General features: G+C 46.1%; 2 protein-coding genes across 2 annotated transcripts; both read right to left on the bottom strand.

The window, feature by feature from the left end:
• Nucleotides 1-1,976: 1,976 nt before the first annotated feature.
• Nucleotides 1,977-6,352, bottom strand: LOC140902908 (immunoglobulin kappa light chain). Its single transcript, XM_073323496.1, has 7 exons — nucleotides 6,318-6,352; nucleotides 5,890-5,951; nucleotides 5,288-5,617; nucleotides 4,159-4,470; nucleotides 3,259-3,369; nucleotides 2,822-2,868; nucleotides 1,977-2,072 (listed from the first exon to the last, which is right to left on the bottom strand). Exons 1-7 carry the CDS (start codon nucleotides 6,350-6,352, stop codon nucleotides 1,977-1,979), a joined length of 993 nt encoding a protein of 330 aa, XP_073179597.1.
• A 4,473-nt stretch (nucleotides 6,353-10,825) lies between these two features.
• Nucleotides 10,826-16,128, bottom strand: LOC140902907 (immunoglobulin kappa light chain). The gene is made up of 6 exons (XM_073323495.2): nucleotides 16,063-16,128; nucleotides 15,457-15,786; nucleotides 14,336-14,647; nucleotides 12,091-12,201; nucleotides 11,631-11,677; nucleotides 10,826-10,921 (listed from the first exon to the last, which is right to left on the bottom strand). The coding sequence occupies exons 1-6, from the start codon at nucleotides 16,103-16,105 to the stop codon at nucleotides 10,826-10,828; spliced, it is 939 nt and encodes a 312-aa protein (XP_073179596.1). The 5' UTR covers nucleotides 16,106-16,128.
• Between the last annotated feature and the right edge of the window lie 470 nt (nucleotides 16,129-16,598).

Here is a 16,598-nt window from a genome sequence, read left to right as displayed (position 1 = left end):
ATGAGAATCAGGACCCCCAGACTCATTGGAAGAGGCTCACGTTGTAATGCAGATAAGACCATAGAAATCCTAAAGCTATGCAAGCATAATGGCCCAGATCCTCAAAGGTATGTAGGCACCTAACACCCATTGATTTCAATGGAAGTTAGGAGCTTAAATACCTTTGAGGATGTGGGTCAGTGTCTCCCCAGCATGGCCCCTGCCTACAGAAAGGACCTGTCATAACTTCCAACTGTACAGTGCTTTCAGGATTCCAAAGCCCTCTGGACTTGGGCTGTGGTCCTGCAAGCTGGTGAGCATCCTCCCCTACTTTTGACCTCAGCACATCACAGCGGGGGCCTCAACAGCCTATAGGACAAGGCCTTTTAACGGTCTATAGGAATTCTGTCGGCCACCAGCAAAACGGCTTGGAAGGTTGGAGCTGGCTAAGGGCCCCCCAGCAACCCTGCACTGCAGCTCAGGACAGGAAGTGAAGATGCATCGTGTACCCGGTTGCAACAACCACCTGAGTAGGCTGACGTGTACCCACTCGGGAAGCTGGCCAAGCTCTTCTCCGCTTGCTGAAAGCGTACTGGGGACCATCTGCCCCTGTTCCAGACCCCAGTGTGAAGTCCCATCGGACAGAGGACCTTCTCCTGCTGCCTCGTGGGTGAAATGAGCTCAGGTTGAGGCCCTTCTTCATTCATCTTTTTATTGGCCCTTGTGGTGTGCAGCAAGTTGAGTCCAGGTATTAAATGAAATGTCCAGGGCCGGATTCTGCTGCCTGGGACACGGTGGTGAAGCTGGCACAACTCCAGGGACTGCCGCACGTCTACGCGGGCACAAGTGAGAGCAGAACCTGGCCTGAGGGATTTGCAAAGTCTCCCCCTCAGACACAATAAGCTGAGCTGCAGCATCTCACCTGCTGAAAAAGGCAACGGACGCTTCAGTGACGAGACTGATGTACCGTTTTAGTAAGGAGCATTAGGAGAGCTTGAAAAGAGCTGGCTGGGATCCCAACAGTGCAGCCTCAATGGCTAGGGAGAGCCCCTTTTGTTGATTACCTGTTCTTATTAGATGGCATGGCCTGCGGTCTTCTAAGGATCTGGCCCTTCAAGAAAAGCAGGAATCAGTACAATAGCAGCACCACTCCTCAGACAGAGAGCCTGACCTACCAGCTCTTTCTAGATCCCTCTTTGCCATTAATAATCTCAGCTGACATGCATGGTGCATCGCCTGTCACTGCAAAACGGCAGCAGGTCCTCTTGCCCACGGATGTGATTCTGCAGGCTTTATGTTCAGATTGGGTGTCTCTCTAAAAGCTACACCACAGCGCAACCAGAAGTTACGGGCTTGAGGTTCTCTGGTCTATGACTCAGGAAGTCAGACAAGATGGTCACGATGGTTCCTTCTGACCTTCACATTTATCAGACTGTGAATCTGAGGAAGTCCCTCTGCAGGGATTTGTTCCTAAATATGAGCCCTGGTTGAAAACTTTCCATCTAAACTATTTTTCCCGCCCAAGGGAAAATTGGGTTTTCGACAAAACCCAAATCTTTGATTTTTTTTGGTCTGAAGATTGAAAAGCCGGAAATAAAATCACCGTTTGGTTTGTAGCTGAAGATGTGTTATGGGTGAAAAAAATCCTTCAACAAAAAGTTAACATTTGCTGCTGAAAATTTTAGGAAAAATTAAACTTTTTTGCTTTTATCAAAATTTTCCATGAGGGAGAAAAAGCCATTTTCCAACCAGTTCTTCAAAATATGCAAATCAACCGAAAAGTCACCTATATAATGATGCTCTTAGCTTAAACAATGAGATTTCCCACCTCTCGGGGATAATTCTTTGGGGGATTTTCTGACATTTATATTCTAAACAGAGAAGAGGAGAGAAAAAAGGATACAGCCAGAAAGAGCTTTATTATAGGTTGGCTAACCCCACTGAGATCAGCAGAGAACAGTGAGTTCCTATGTGTGGATTCCCCTGCATTAGACAGTTTAAGGTTTTACATGTTTCCCTCTGGCTGATGGCTGCATCGTGCGCCCGTCGCGATTCCGTGAATCGAAATCCAGATGAGCGTATAAGATTCCACCCTGTTTGGTGACATTTAATAAAATTAGCCACCTCCTTGTAAAATGAAATGATACAAGCAGAGACAGACTGGAACAGGCAAGTGAGTTTAGCATCCATTGACCTTACTAAAAATTCCCTCCTGTCTCTTATTCTCCCACTTTTCCTATAAATGGTGTGTGTTATGAAAATGGACAGTGCCATGTGACTTTAAGAACTCAGTGATAACATTTGGCTCTGCTCAGGCCTGATGTGCAGGTCACGGAAATAATGAAAACTCTCCGGTTCATTTCAGTTAGCTTTGGATCAGGTCTCAAGCACTTTTCATTGTTGAGAATCTTAATGTTCTTTTCCAGTACTATCAATTATTATTATTTGTTTGTTAAGTGCCAGCACTATGCCCTGCTCTGTATAAGACACAAAGGCTCAGATCTTCAAAGTATGTATATGCCCAACTATGGGAGGGAGGCACCTAAATACCTTTGACAATCTGGGCCAAAGCGAAGACGAACTGCTCTGAAAGAGTGTACAGTCTGAAACACTAATAAATTAAATGTCCTAGTATCCATGTGAATTAGGTCTTGTTATCTCTTTTTGTATACTTGGGGAAACCGAGGCATGGAGCAGGTAAGTGATTTGCCGAATGGCCAAGTCTGGTAGAAGCTGGGCTGGAAACAACACTTGTAGGCCTCTAATGCGCTAAGGCGATTTACCCATTAGAAATACCTGAGACAAACACAATTAGACTGAGATCATTTGTAACGTGACGTACCTGGTTCTCCTGCGAAGCTGGAGGAGCTGAGCTCCTGGGCTGGAATCCTGGAACAGACAGACAGAGACAACGGTAAAAGTTCCTCTTCCGCGGTCACTCCCCCAAGCTGTAAGGTTCACTGACTAATGGTGCATCCGAGCTGTGGGTGCCCAGTGCACCACCATGCATGGCACATGGAGAGGGGCTCCTTTGAAAGGCTAGTGCTCTTTGTGAACTATAGACAAGCAGCCTGGGCCGTGGGCATCGCTCCCTTTGTCATGGAGAACAAAGCCGTTCTTCCGACACAGGAAAGTCACATTCTGAGCTCAGACTTGGTGCTCATGAGATTTACCGTGTGTCCGTGTAGCACATGGGGTAACACTTGTAATCCCCAGGAGGAGGGATGGAGTGGGATCGCTCTCTGCAGGAGAATGTTGGGGATGGGCAATGCTTGTTACCTAGCCTGGAAGGGCAGAGGGTCCAGATGAGACTCAGAGACACCAGCAACAGCATCAGGGCGCTCAGCACCGCCAGGGACACAATGGAAGGTAGGCAACTACTGGCGTGGGCTGTGGAGGTGGCTAAAAGAAAGACACAAAAGGCTTCCTTCAGCAGTCCTGCCTACACCCTTCCAAGAGGCAGTGTGGCCTAATGGATAGAGGACAGGGACTCAGGAAACCTGGGGTCTGCTCCCAGCTCTGCCATTGGCCTGCTGGGTGAGCATGGACACATCACAGCTACTCTCTGTGCCTCAGTTTCCCAATCTATAAAATGAGGCTAGTGATACTGACCTCCTTTGTAAAGTGCTTTGAGATCGGCTGGTGCACTAGGTCAGAATTAGACGTGTTCTGTGATCCTGTTCCCCATTTCACCACCTGTTTTACTCTCTAAAGAGTGAGGCTACAGGAGCCTTCAGCACCTTTCACCCTCTCCGTTGTTCCCTTTTTGTTAGGCCAATGATTTTTCCTGTAATCAGAATCTTCTCTGCACCTCCTGCCGTCTATAAAATCCTCCCTGTATGTCTCTCCATCACTTTGCATATCTCACTGGAAAACATCTCTCTTCTCAAATGCCTCTGAATTCCCCTTTACTCCTGGGATTTATTATTATTTAACTCTTTACAGTGCTTTATATGGACAGTCTGGGAGAAAGCTGCCCTAGAAATCAGAGGTATGTTGTCTTGTGGTCCCTGTAACACCTCAATTTACTTTTCCCCAAATTCTCTGGAGAAATTCTAATGAAGCCATAGAATATTCCAAATTTCTGTAATGGAAAATCACATAGAAGCAGCTCTCATCTTGGTCACATGCATATTTTACATCTGAGTTTCCATTACCTTTAAATATCGTATCACTCACCTGCAGGATACCTGGTACTTTTCTTCACACTGTTGCCAGAAGAGTTGAATTTGATTTCACAGGTGAAATTCTTCCCACTGGTCCAGGTGTCCATGGGGACGCTGATGTGATTTATGAGGGTTAAAGATCCATCCTTTGCTCTCAATGAGCGTGTCAGCCCCTGTTTCCGCAGCTCCCCAGAAACACTCCAGGAAACATGGACCGGGCTGGACACTCCATGGATCACACAGGCCAGATTTGCTGTCCCAGTGACTTGACTGCCATGTGGAAATGGGACCAGAAGCATCACCCAGCTGCTCTTGGTATAACTGTCTGAGCAGAAGGAGATGACGAATTCAGTGTGATGATCAGATGAGCTGCAGTCTGATTAAAGATGTTAATCTTTCACTAAGAGACAAGGTGGGTGAGGTAAAATCTTGTATGGGACCAACTTTCTGTTGGTGAGAGAGACAAGCATTCGAGCTTCCACAGAGCTCTTCTTCAGATCAGGGAAATATATTCAGAGTGTCATTTCCCAGACATGAAGAAGAGCTCCGTGGAAGCTCGAAAGCTCGTCTCTCTCAGCAACAGAAGTTGGTCCCAGAAAAGATATTACCTCACCCACCTTGTCTCTCTAATATCCTGGGTCCAAGACAGCTACAACACCACGACATGCTATCATTCCCTATGACATTAATTTGAAGCAACAAATCTATTTTGAAGAAGAAAATGGGAAATCACCACGCCAGCACTAATTAGGATATAGAGCAATACGTAGCTGCACTACCTAGTAGGAAACATTTTGTGCAATTTTATGAATTTAATTGACTTTTTTTTTTTTTACTGAAAATATTGTTTCATGCCATCATGGCTCTTAGGTTAGAAATATTCCCAACCTGGGTGCCTTGAACAGTCAGAGAGAAACGTCAGTAGTTTATTTTCAGCACTTTCAAGTTTTAACATTTTTGGTTAAAACTTATTCGTTCTGCACCCAGAACATTTAATGTTTAGCTGATCTGTTTGGCTTGAAGTATGCTTTCTCTTTAGTCATTCAGCAATAACTATGGTATCTTGTCACATTTTAATGGGAACATGAAGTAGGCTTTATCTATCAGTTGTTAGTCTCCTTAAACAAGCTATGGTTCCTTACCTCCAACAATCAGTGTGGTTCCATTCCCGAAAAGCAGGTAGCTGCTGTATCTATATGCACAGTAGTAAATGCCAGACTCAGTCTTTTGGACATTGCTGATTTCCAGTGTCGAGCTGTGTGTCTCGTGTTTGCAAGCAAATTTACTTACATTTTGATCATCCAAACAGCTCTTAATGCAGGTGGGTGTCTCGCCTTCTCTTCTCAAATACCATAATATGCTACTTCCTCCTTCCAAGTTTTCTGTGGAAGAACAGTGGATCTTTGCGGTGTCACTAACTTCAACAGACTGGATCCGCTGAGTCTGGTACAGAAATAACTGTACTCCTAGCACTGGAGAAATAAAATATCATCATAGTCAGTGTCCGCCAGGTCTCCAACTGCCACAGATGGAATGGATAGCTCAGCACTAGAATTTACTTAATCTGATTATATTTATGCTCTGCAGCCTAAAGGCTAAAAAAGCTGCTCTAACATTTGTACAAGTGAATGGAAATGCAATTAAAATCCAGCAAAAGTTTCCAAACATATCATAGATATTCAACACTGATGTCTCACTGAAGAGGCTGTTTTCTCAATTCCAAAATTTAATGCAGAAGTTTTACCTAAGGAAGATAAAATGAGGTATTTCGTCAAGATCATTTTAATAAAAGAGTCGGACAAAATCCTGACTCACTAGCCCCAAGGCTGATGCCCAGTGCACTGCTGCAGTGATGGGGTACAGTGTCCAGTGAGGAACGCCTCCGAGGAGGATGTGCTGTTGTGACAAACACAGGATGTGTGGGTTTAAGAATCTACAGAGGCTACAGCATTTCTTGTAGAATTTGTCTGGATTCCAGCGGTGCAGAGGTGCACTAGATGATTTGGAATAATTTTAAATATCCAGCACATGGATGTTCTATAGAAACAAACCCACATGACTTCAGAGCACAAGCCTCATTGATTTTCAAAGGAAAATGCTCCGACATCACTTAGTTCTTTTGACCTAAGTCTCTCCCCAGCTTTCCATGTGCGGGCCGCTGTTGCACCATACTTCTTGGTGCTGCAATGCAGGCACGTAATGACCATTTGGCATCTTGTCGTGGCGGACTTAAATTGCGCTTTAAATCATCAAACCGAAAGCTCTGACATGTTTGAGACATAAGACAATGAAGGATACAATGTTCAAAAGTGACTTAGGGCCAGATTTTCAAAGGTATTTAGGTGCCTATAACTGCAGACAGGTGCCCAGTGGGATTTTCAAACATGGCTAAGAGGGTTAGGTGCCTCACTCCTACTGAAGTCAATGGAAGTTAAGTGCCTCCCCCTGGATCTAGCAATAAACTGGATAAAAATGGGCTGAATGGGGCTGGTTCGAAAGCTGCGTCTGGCTGCACAAAGCAGGAAAAGAGAAGTAAAGTGCATCTGTCAATGTCCCTTCTGAAACAGCGGATAATAGAGGGCAACATGGGCTAGTGATTAGAGCGACTGGCTCAAAAAAGAACAGATTCCCTAGGTGACTTGACCACATCTCCTTAGACCACACCCCACTCCTGAGGCTGCTCTGGCTGGCTGCAGCTCCCCTGGATCGATCTGTCACAAACTCCTTCCAGGCAGCTCTCTAAAGCTGGGGACCATCGTCCTTCCTTCCTTCCCTTCTACCCTCTCCTTCCTTCCTTCCCTTCTACCCTCCCCTGCCTTCCTCCCCCACATGGCTGGGGAGCGACCTGGGCTAAATCCTGCAGTCCCTGACTGAGGCAGTGTTAAGTGGAAGCAGGAGTTTGGCTGACGAAGGATGACTGGACTGGCCAAGATTCTGCCTGATTTCTAGCCCAAGGGCATTACTCACAATTACACAGCTTCCCCTTTGCACCAATGTAAGGAGGAGTTTAGAGGAGCAGAAATTACACTCACACCCACTTCCAGGCCCCTGTGCGTTACCGTGGTAGAAAGGGGCTTAATGCAAATGAGAATCCGGTCCCCAGGGTCGCTGTTAAGGGGCTGAATGTTGTCAGTGGTTGTACAAATAAGACCATGGAAATCATAATGCTATTCAAGCACAATGTCTCCCCAGCTCAGTTCCTGTAAGGGCCTGTTATAACTCTCCCAGTAACACTGATTGACAAGGGTACAAAGCCCTATTTGCAATGTACAGTGCTTTAAGGAACTGAAGGTAGATGCTGAGCCTAACAGCAGCTGAGCACCCACCACTCCCCTTGACTTTGCTGAGTGTGGCAGCTGCCCAGCATGTCAGAGCAAGTGCCTCAGCACCATGTAGGATTAGGCCCTTATGCTGTGTTACTCCCGGGGGAATTCTGCACCACTGCAGGGCGCAGAATTTATGTCCCCCGCAGATTTCTTTGCTTCCCAGCAGAAAAATGACTTTCTGACAGGGAGGCAAAGGGAAGCCACAAAAGCAGTCATGCGACCCTTCCCAGCAGTATATTTTGGGGGGGCCAGAGCAGCCAGCAGAGAGGTGAATCACTGTGGGGCAGGAGGCAGGACTGGGAAAGACCCGGCTGGTGATTCCTAGCCTGTATTGGGCTCAGCTACTAGTCCCAGCTATGCTCGGGAGGATGGGACTTCCTCTTCCCCTGCATGGCATCAGACCCACCCCCAGATTTATCCCCCAGCTGCAGGAAGTTCTGAAAAGTCCCCCCACCCCCACCCCTCGCTTCCTGCACCATTTGCTCCTCAGCTGCAGGGGGAGGGATCCCTGTATAGGGAGCTGCTCCCCCATCCACCCAATCCCTGTGCATCCAGACCCCCTCATACTCAGACCCTCCCACCAAGCCTCATACCCCACACTCAGAACTGCCCCCTCACCAAGTCCCACGTCCCCTGCACCTGGACCACCCTGACAAGCCACCTGCACCCCATCCCCAGTCCACTGAGCCTCAACGAGCTGCACCTGGATGCCCTTCCCCACCTCACTGAGCCCCATTCCCCCAGCATCTGGACCCCCCACTGAGTCCCCACACCCAGACCCCCCTGATGAGCTATATCCCCTCACAACCCAGACCCCCCCTCATGAGCCCCAACCACCTTCACCTGGACCCCCCTGCAGAGTCCTATTACTGTTGCACCCAGAACCCCCCCAACGAGCCCCTATGTATCCAGATCCCCCCACTGCACTCGGAGCCCCCACTGAGCCGCCCGCACCCAGAATGCCCCACACAGCCTCTGAACCCTCACCTGGATCCCTGCACCCTAAGCCCCTCCACACTTGGATCCTGCCATGCTGAGCCTGCCTGCCCACACCAGGTGCACCTGGCATGGATGGGCAGGGCCCTGGGGCGTTTCTGGGGCAGGCCTTGTCCTTGCACTGTGCGGGTGGGGCGGGGCAGCTGTTTGACAGCCCCACAGCAACACAGCACAGTGGCGTAGGGCAGGAAGTGAAACGGCGCAATGTAGCCAACTGCAGCTGCAGGAGCAATTTTACACTTTTAATGACCAGACTGGAGCAGAAAATGGATTTCCCACCCCACACAAATGTTCAAGAGATCGAAAAATGGTCCTGACTCGAACTGAGATGAAAAGTGAAAATTTTCTTGAATCAAAAATCATTTTTGGTTTGGGTGAAAGGACACATTTTGGGATGTTTCCTTTCTGTTTTGACCATATACAATTATGATCAACTGTACAATTTTGTTCAACTATAATTGCTTCAACTTCTAAGCAAGATGTCGTCCTGAACTCGAGAACCGGAATTTTTCATTTTGCAATTCTGAAACTTTTCTTCTTGTAAAAAACGTCAAACTGACCCTTTTCCCTTGAGGGGAGGATAAAAATCTCCCTTTCAACAAGCAGGCATTTTCTGACAAAGAAATGTTTCCTCCGAAGACTCTTGACCAGCTCGAGTAATAACTCAAATGGGACGTTGGCCAAGGAACTAGAGCCAGTTACTCTTGTCTTGCTGAAAGCACCGTCAGGGACTGCAAGTCACTGTTCATTCAAGACTTCAATTTGAAGGCTCAGTGGAAATCTGGGCCTTCCTGCAGCCCTGTTCGGTTCAGTACGTAGAGAAACATGAGATCATATTCTGGCCTTAGTCATTCATTTTTTATTAGCACTCTGATTCACAGAAATGTCAGGCTAGAAGGGACCTCAACAAGTCACCAAGTCCCAGACCAAGTAAACCTAGGCCATGCCTGACAGGTGTTTGTCCAGCCTGTTCTTAAAAACCTCCAGTGACGGGGATTCCACAACCTCCCTTGGACACCTGTTCCAGAGCTGAACTAACCTTGGAGTTAGCAAGATTTTCCTAATATCTCACCTAAATCTCCCTTGCTGCAGATTAAGCCCATAACTTTTTGTCCTTCTTCCAGTGGGCATGGAGAACAATCGATCACCGTCCTCTGTAAAACAGCCCTTACCCTATGTGTGTGTAACAAGTCGCATGACACACATTTGTTGGGTCATCCTTCAAAAGAAACACAGATGCTAAGAGGAATAGAAAGGACCGGATTCTGCTCTCAGAGACACTGGTGTAAACCCAGGGTAACTCCACTGAGCTCCTCCAGGTTTACACTGCTGCAAACCAGAGCAGAATCTGGCCTAAAGGATTTAAGAGGGCACCTTTCTTATTACACAATAAGCTGAGCTTGATGCATTGACCAGGTAAAAGAGGCAACACAAATATCACTAATTGCATTTCTATCACTTTTTAATGAGTGACAGTTTGAACGACAGCTTGAAGAACAACAAGTTGTGATGCAAACAGGCAGCGCGAGCAGGCTCAGGCACCAGGAGAGCTCCAGTCATTGGTAACGTGTTGTTATTAGATGGCGCAGAGGGGCTGGGACATAGGGCTCTGTGGATCTCGCCTTTGGGGAAAACCAGCAGACTCTAGAGCAGCGTTTCTCAACCTTTTGGATACCAGGGCCCGCCTGGCTGCCTTCCTAAACTGTGTCAGGGAGATCTCAGGGACCGGCACCAGCCCATGGACCGGTCGTTGAGAAACACTGCTCCAGAGGAAGCACTGGACTAGCAGCTCCAGCCCTGGCCTGGGGAGAGAGTCTCACCCTTCCCAGCTCCTGCATCCATCCTTCCCCTTCCCAATCCCATTGCATGACCATGTAACGTTACAGCTGAGAATCAGGGGAGCTGGGAGCTGTGGCGTATACAGGGGCTGCACATCCCCTCTGCAGGCTCCTGCCATCCGGCCTCACTTTTTGTGCAGGGAAGCTGCAGCCATTCAGCTGTGTCTGGGTCTCTGTGCAGATGAGGGGAGGGTGATGATGACAATTATTGTGTTACCATAGCACCATTGTGCTCGGCGCGGCACAAACACAGATCAAAGAGACCAGACCTGCCCCAAAGAGCTTCCAATCTCATACACAATCTACACCATGATGCCTTTATATCCCGAAAGGAGATTTCCCACCTGATGAGGCTGGACCCTGTGGGGATCTTCTGACCTTTTTATTCCAAACAGAGAAGTGGAGAAAATACAAAAAGAAAGGAGATGGAGACAAACAGAGCCTTCTTCCGGCTGCCACGTCCGATCAGCAGAGAACCAGCCATCAGTTCCCACGTGTGGATTCCCCTGCACTAGACAGTTCAGGCTTTTACATGCTTCCCTCTGGCTGATCGCTGCATTGTGCACCCGTCGCGATTCCGCGAATCAAAATCCAGATGGGCGTATAAGATTCCACCCTGTTTGGCGACAATTAGTAACATGAGCCACCTCCTTGTAAAATGAAGGGATACAGGGTACAGGATACAGAACTGAACAGCCAAGTGAGTTTAGCCTGATTAAAAATTCCCTCTCATCTCTGATTCTCCTGCTTGTCCTATAAACTGCGTGTTTTTAAAATGGAAACCATCACTGGATTCTGACTTACCATAAGAACTCACCTGCTGAAAATATTTGGCCAGATCCAAACCCAGTAGAAATGGACAGTCTCCTATTAAGGTCAGTAAGCTTTGGATCAGGCCCAGAGCACCTTTCACTGGAAAATCTTCATGTGCTTTACAAATATAATTTCTTATAGCTCTTTATCTTATAAGTGCCAAAAATATTCCAAACTGCACACAAAAACCCTGTAAAGGGTACAGTCAGAACCAATAAAACATCAAACTTCCCATCATCCTTATGCAGTAAGTCTTGTTATCCACTCCTTACACATGGGGAAACAGAGGCACAGATCAGTAAGTGACTTGTCCACTATCCCACAGTAAGTTAGTAGCAAAGCTCACAGTAGGACTCCGTCCTTCCTCCCTGCTACTCCAACAGCTAGACCTCACTTTCACCTCCTCCTTCCAGATCAATCAGCTTTGGTGCCAAACACATGAAGTTGATGGATTAGAAATGCCTGAGTCAGACACATTGATTTAGACAGAGACAGTCTGTAAAGAGCCGTACCTGGGGCTCCACGGAAGCTGGGGGTGCTGAGACCCTGGGCTGGAATCCTGGAACAAACAAAGACAACAGTCAAAGTTCCTCTTCCACGGTCACTCCCCCAACTGCAGTTCATTGACTAATGGTGCATCTGAGCTGTGGGTGCGCAGGGCACCTCCATGCATGGCACGTGGATAGAGGCTCATCAGAAAGGCTAGTGCTCTTTGTGAACTATAGACAAGGTGCCTGGGCCAGGGGCAGTAGAAGCCTTTCCACATCGCTCCCTTTGTCACGGAGAACAAAGCCGTTCTCCCGACACAGGACATTCAAGTTTCGGAAAACAAACATTCGGAGATCAGTGCTGGCAGTTGTGACATTTGCAGCGTGTTCGTGTGTTGGACGGGACAGTTGCAGTCCCCAGTAGCAAGCGGGGAGCAGGATTTCTCTCAGTGGGGGAGTGTCTGGGCTGGGCTGTGTTTATTACCTAGCGTGGAAGGGCAGAGGGTCCAGATGAGGCTCAGAGACACCACCAGCAGCAGCAGACCAGCTCCAGCCGCAAGGGGCACAATGTAATGTGAGCACTCGCTGGCAGGGGCTGTGGAGGAAGCAAAAAAACCAGACACAAGTGCCTGACTTGAGCCAAGAGGGTCGTGATGCCACCACATCCAGCTCTCCCCTCCTGATCCCCATTTCACCACGGGCCTTAACCCCCGAGGAGTGAAGCTACAGGAGCCTTCAGCACCTTTCACCCTCTGTGTTGCCCCCTTTCCCACAGGTGAATTCTATTTTCCTTGTAATCAGAATCTTCTTTGCACCTTCTTCCATCTACAGAATCCTCCCTGTTAGGTCTCATAGACTCATAGATATTAAGGTCAGAAGGGACCATTATGATCTTCTAGTCTGACCTCCTGCACAATGCAGCCACAGAATCTCACCCAGCCACTCCTACAATAAACCTCTCACCTATGTCTGAGCTATTTAAGTCCTCCTTGAGTCTCCTTTCATAAGACAGGTTTTCCATTCCTCGGATCATCCTAGTAGCCCTTCTCTGTACCTGTTCCAGTTTGAATTCATCCTTCTTAAACATGGGAGACCAGAACTGCACACAGTATTCCAGAAGAGGTCTCACCAGTGCCTTGTATAATGGTACTAACACCTCCTTATCTTTACTGGAAATACCTCGCCTGATGCATCCCAAGACCGCATGAGCTTTTTTCACGGCCACATCACATTGGCGGCTCATAGTCATCCTGTGGTCAACCAATACTCTGAGGTCCCTCTCCTCCTCCGTTACTTCTAATTGATGTGGCCTCAGTTTATAACTAATATTCTTGTTATTAATCCCTAAATGCATGACCTTACACTTCTCACTATTAAATTTCTTCCTATTACTATTACTCCAGTTTACAAGGTCAACCAGATCTGATCACTCTCTAAATTGGCAATACCTCCCAGCTTCGTATCATCCTCAAACTTTATTAGCACACTCCCACTTTTTGTGCTGAGGTCAGTAATAAAAAGATTAAATAAGATTGGTCCCAAAACCGATCCCTGAGGAACTCCACTGGTAACCTCCCTCCAGCCTGACAGTTCACCTTTCAGTAGGACCCGCTGTAGTCTCCCTTTTAACCAATTCCTTATCCACCTTTCAATTTTCATATTGATCCCCATTTTTTCCAATTTAACTAATAATTCCCCATGTGGCACCATATCAAACACCTTACTGAAATCTAGGTAAATTAGATCCACTGCGTTTCCTTTGTCTAAAAAATCTGTTACTTTCTCAAAAAAGGAGATCAGGTTGATTTGGCACGATCTACCTTTTGTAAAACCATGTTGTATTTTATCCCAGTTACCATTGACTTCAATGTCCTTAACTACTTTCTCCTTCAAAATTTTTTCCAAGACCTTGCATACTACAGATGTCAAGCTAACAGGCCTGTAGTTTCCCGGATCACCTTTTTTTCCCTTTCTTAAAAATAGGACCTACGTTAACAATTCTCCAGTCATACGGTACAACCCCTGAGTTTACAGATTCATTAAAAATTCTTGCTAACGGGCTTGCAATTTCATGTGCCAATTCCTTTAATATTCTTGGATGGAGATTATCTGGGCCCCCCAATTTAGTCCCATTAAGCTGTTTGAGTTTCGCTTCTACCTCAGATATGGTAATATCTACCTCCATATCCTCATTCCCATTTGTCATGCTACCATTATCCCTAAGATCCTCATTAGCCTTATTAAAGACTGAGGCAAAGTATTTGTTTAGATATTGGGCCATGCCTAGATTATCCTTAACCTCCACTCCAACCTCAGTGTTTAGCGGTCCCACTTCGTCTTTCTTTGTTTTCTTCTTATTTGTTTTCTTTCGTCTCGCCTCACCTCATCACCTTTCCATCACTTTGCATATCTCATTGGAAAACATCTCTCTTCTCAAATGCCTCTGAATTCCCCTTTACTCCTGGTATTTATTATTATTTAACTCTTTACAGTGCTTTATATGTACAATCTGGGTGAAAGCTGCCCTAGAGATCAGAGCTACTTTGTCTTGTGGTCCGTGTAATGTCTCAAGTTTCCTTTCCCAAAACTCCCTTGAGAAGTTTTAATTAAGATATAGAATATTCCAGCTTTCTGTCATGGAAAATTATGTTTCAGCCTCTCTGACTGGGGCAACGTTACACCTATTTTACATCAGAGTCTCAATTAGCCTCAAATATAATATCGCTCACCTGCAGAATATCTTGTACTTGTCTTCACACTGTTGCCAGAAGAGTTGAATTTGACTTCACAGGTGAAATTCTTCCCACTGGTCCAGGTGTCCATGGGGACGCTGATGTGATTTATGAGTGTTAAAGATCCATCCTTGGCTTTCAATGAGCGCGTCAGTCCCTGTTCCTGCAGCTCCCCTGAAACACTCCAGGAAACATGGACTGGGCTGGACACTCCATGGATCACACAAGCCAGATTTGCTGTCCCAGTGACTTGACTGCCATGTGGAAATGGGACCAGAAGCATCACCCAGCTGCTCTTGGTATAACTGTCTGAGCAGAAGGAGATGGCGAATTCAGTGTGATGATCAAATGAGCTGCAGTCTGATTAAAGGTATTAATCTTTCACTCAGAGAGACAAGGTGGGTGAGGTAAAACCATTCATTGGACCAACTTCTGTTGGTGAAAGACAAACTTTCAAGCTGCCACAGAGCTCTCCTTCAGGTCTGGGAAACGTATTCAGTGTCATTTTCCAGATCTGAAGAAGAGCTCTGTGTCAGCAAGGAAGCTCGTCTCTCTCACCAACCAAAGTTGGTCCAATAAAAACTATTACCTCACCCACCTTGTCTCTCTCATATCCTGGGACCAACACAGCTACAACAACATTGCGTATCTGTCACTAAGACATGAATTCAAAAGAACAAATCTATTGAAGAAGGAAATATTAAATCACCACACAACCCCTAACTAGGATAGAGCGCAATACATAGCTGCACTAACTAGAAGGAAAATTGCGAACAATTTTATAAATTTTATAAACTTTTCATTAAATCAAAATATTGTTTCATGCAAACATAACTCTTTGGTTAGCAATAGTCCCAACCTGGGTGCCCTGAACAGTCACAGAGAAACTTCAATTTTGGCACTTTCAGGTTTCACACATATATTTTACAACTATAAATGTTGTTATATTCCTTCTATACCCAGAGCATTCAATGTTTAGCTGATATTTCTGGCTGAAAGCATGCTTTAATTTGAACCATTCATCAATAGCTATGGTATCTTGTCACATTTTAATGGGAATACGAAATATGCTTTGTCAATCAGTTATTAGTCTCCTTAAACAAGCTATGGTTCCTTACCTCCAATGATCAGTGTGGTTCCATTTCCAAAAATCAGGTAGCTGCTGTATTCAAATGCACAGTAGTAAATGCCAGACTCAGTCTTTTGGATATTACGGATTTCCAGTGTCGAGCTGTGTGTCTCGTGTTTGCAAGCAAATTTACTTACATTTTGGTCATCCAAACAGCGCTTAATGCAGGTGGGTTTCTCACCTTCTCTTCTCAAATACCAAAACATGCTACTTCCTCCTTCCAAGTTTTCTGTGGAAGAACAGTGGATCTTTGCGGTGTCACTAACTTCAACAAACTGGATCCGCTGAGTCTGGTGCAGAAATAACTGCACTCCTAGCACTGGAGAAATAAAATATCGTTATAGTCAGTGTCCGCCAGGTCTCCAACTGCCACAGATGGAATGGATAGCTCAGCAAAAGAAATTACTTAATCTGATAATATTTATTCTCTGCATCCCAAATACTTGAAAAGCTGCTGTAACTTTATACAAGTGAATGGAAATGCAATTAATATCCAGCAAAAGTTTCACAACATATCATAGATACAGTAGTCAACTCTAGTGTCCTACTGACGAGGCTGTTTTCCCAATTCCAGAGCTTAAAGCAGAAGTTTTACCTAAAGAAGATAAAAGCAGATACTCGGCAAAGATCATGTTCATAAAAATGGTAGGACAAACTCCTGACTCACTAGCCCAAGGGCTGACGCCCAGTGCACTGCTGCAGTGACTGGGTACAGTGTTTTGGTCATTTCCAATGAGGGACGCCTCTGAGGAGGATGTGCTGTGGTGATAGATACTAGAGGGGTGGGTTAAAGTCTCTGCAGAGGGTACAGCATTTCTTGTAGATTTTCTGTGCGTTCCAGTGGCTCAGGGGTGTAAATAATAATTCAGAATAATTAAACATCCAGAATATGGATGATGTAAATAAACAAACCCACATGAGTTCGGAGCACAAGCCCCATTGACTTTCAAAGGAAAATGCTCCTAAACCACTTAGGGCCTCTGACAATCCCAATGTAAATCCTCCCCAGCCTTCCATGTTTGGTTTATTGTAGCACAGTTCTTGGTGGCACAATGCAGACATGTAACGGTTGTTGTCTTGTCTTGGAGGACTGTTAACCGCACTGTAGATCATCAAACTGAAAGCTCTGAC

Source organism: Lepidochelys kempii, chromosome 24, assembly GCF_965140285.1.
Source record: "Lepidochelys kempii isolate rLepKem1 chromosome 24, rLepKem1.hap1, whole genome shotgun sequence".
NCBI classification, from domain to species: domain Eukaryota; kingdom Metazoa; phylum Chordata; order Testudines; family Cheloniidae; genus Lepidochelys; species Lepidochelys kempii.
This window is presented reverse-complemented; position numbering and strand designations above follow the sequence as displayed.

Coding starts and splice junctions, on each gene's coding strand:
- LOC140902908 (XM_073323496.1), bottom strand. CDS start 6,352: ATGGTCATTACGTGCCTGCATTGCAGCACCAAGAA. Junction 4,471..5,287: donor AACCACACTGATTGTTGGAG/GTAAGGAACCAT, acceptor CCTTCTGCTCAG/ACAGTTATACCAAGAGCAGC. Junction 2,073..2,821: donor CAGCTTCGCAGGAGAACCAG/GTACGTCACGTT, acceptor GTCACCAAACAG/GGTGGAATCTTATACGCTCA.
- LOC140902907 (XM_073323495.2), bottom strand. CDS start 16,105: ATGAACATGATCTTTGCCGAGTATCTGCTTTTATCTTCTTTAG. Junction 14,648..15,456: donor AACCACACTGATCATTGGAG/GTAAGGAACCAT, acceptor CCTTCTGCTCAG/ACAGTTATACCAAGAGCAGC. Junction 11,678..12,090: donor CCTCTGCCCTTCCACGCTAG/GTAATAAACACA, acceptor TGTTTGTTCCAG/GATTCCAGCCCAGGGTCTCA.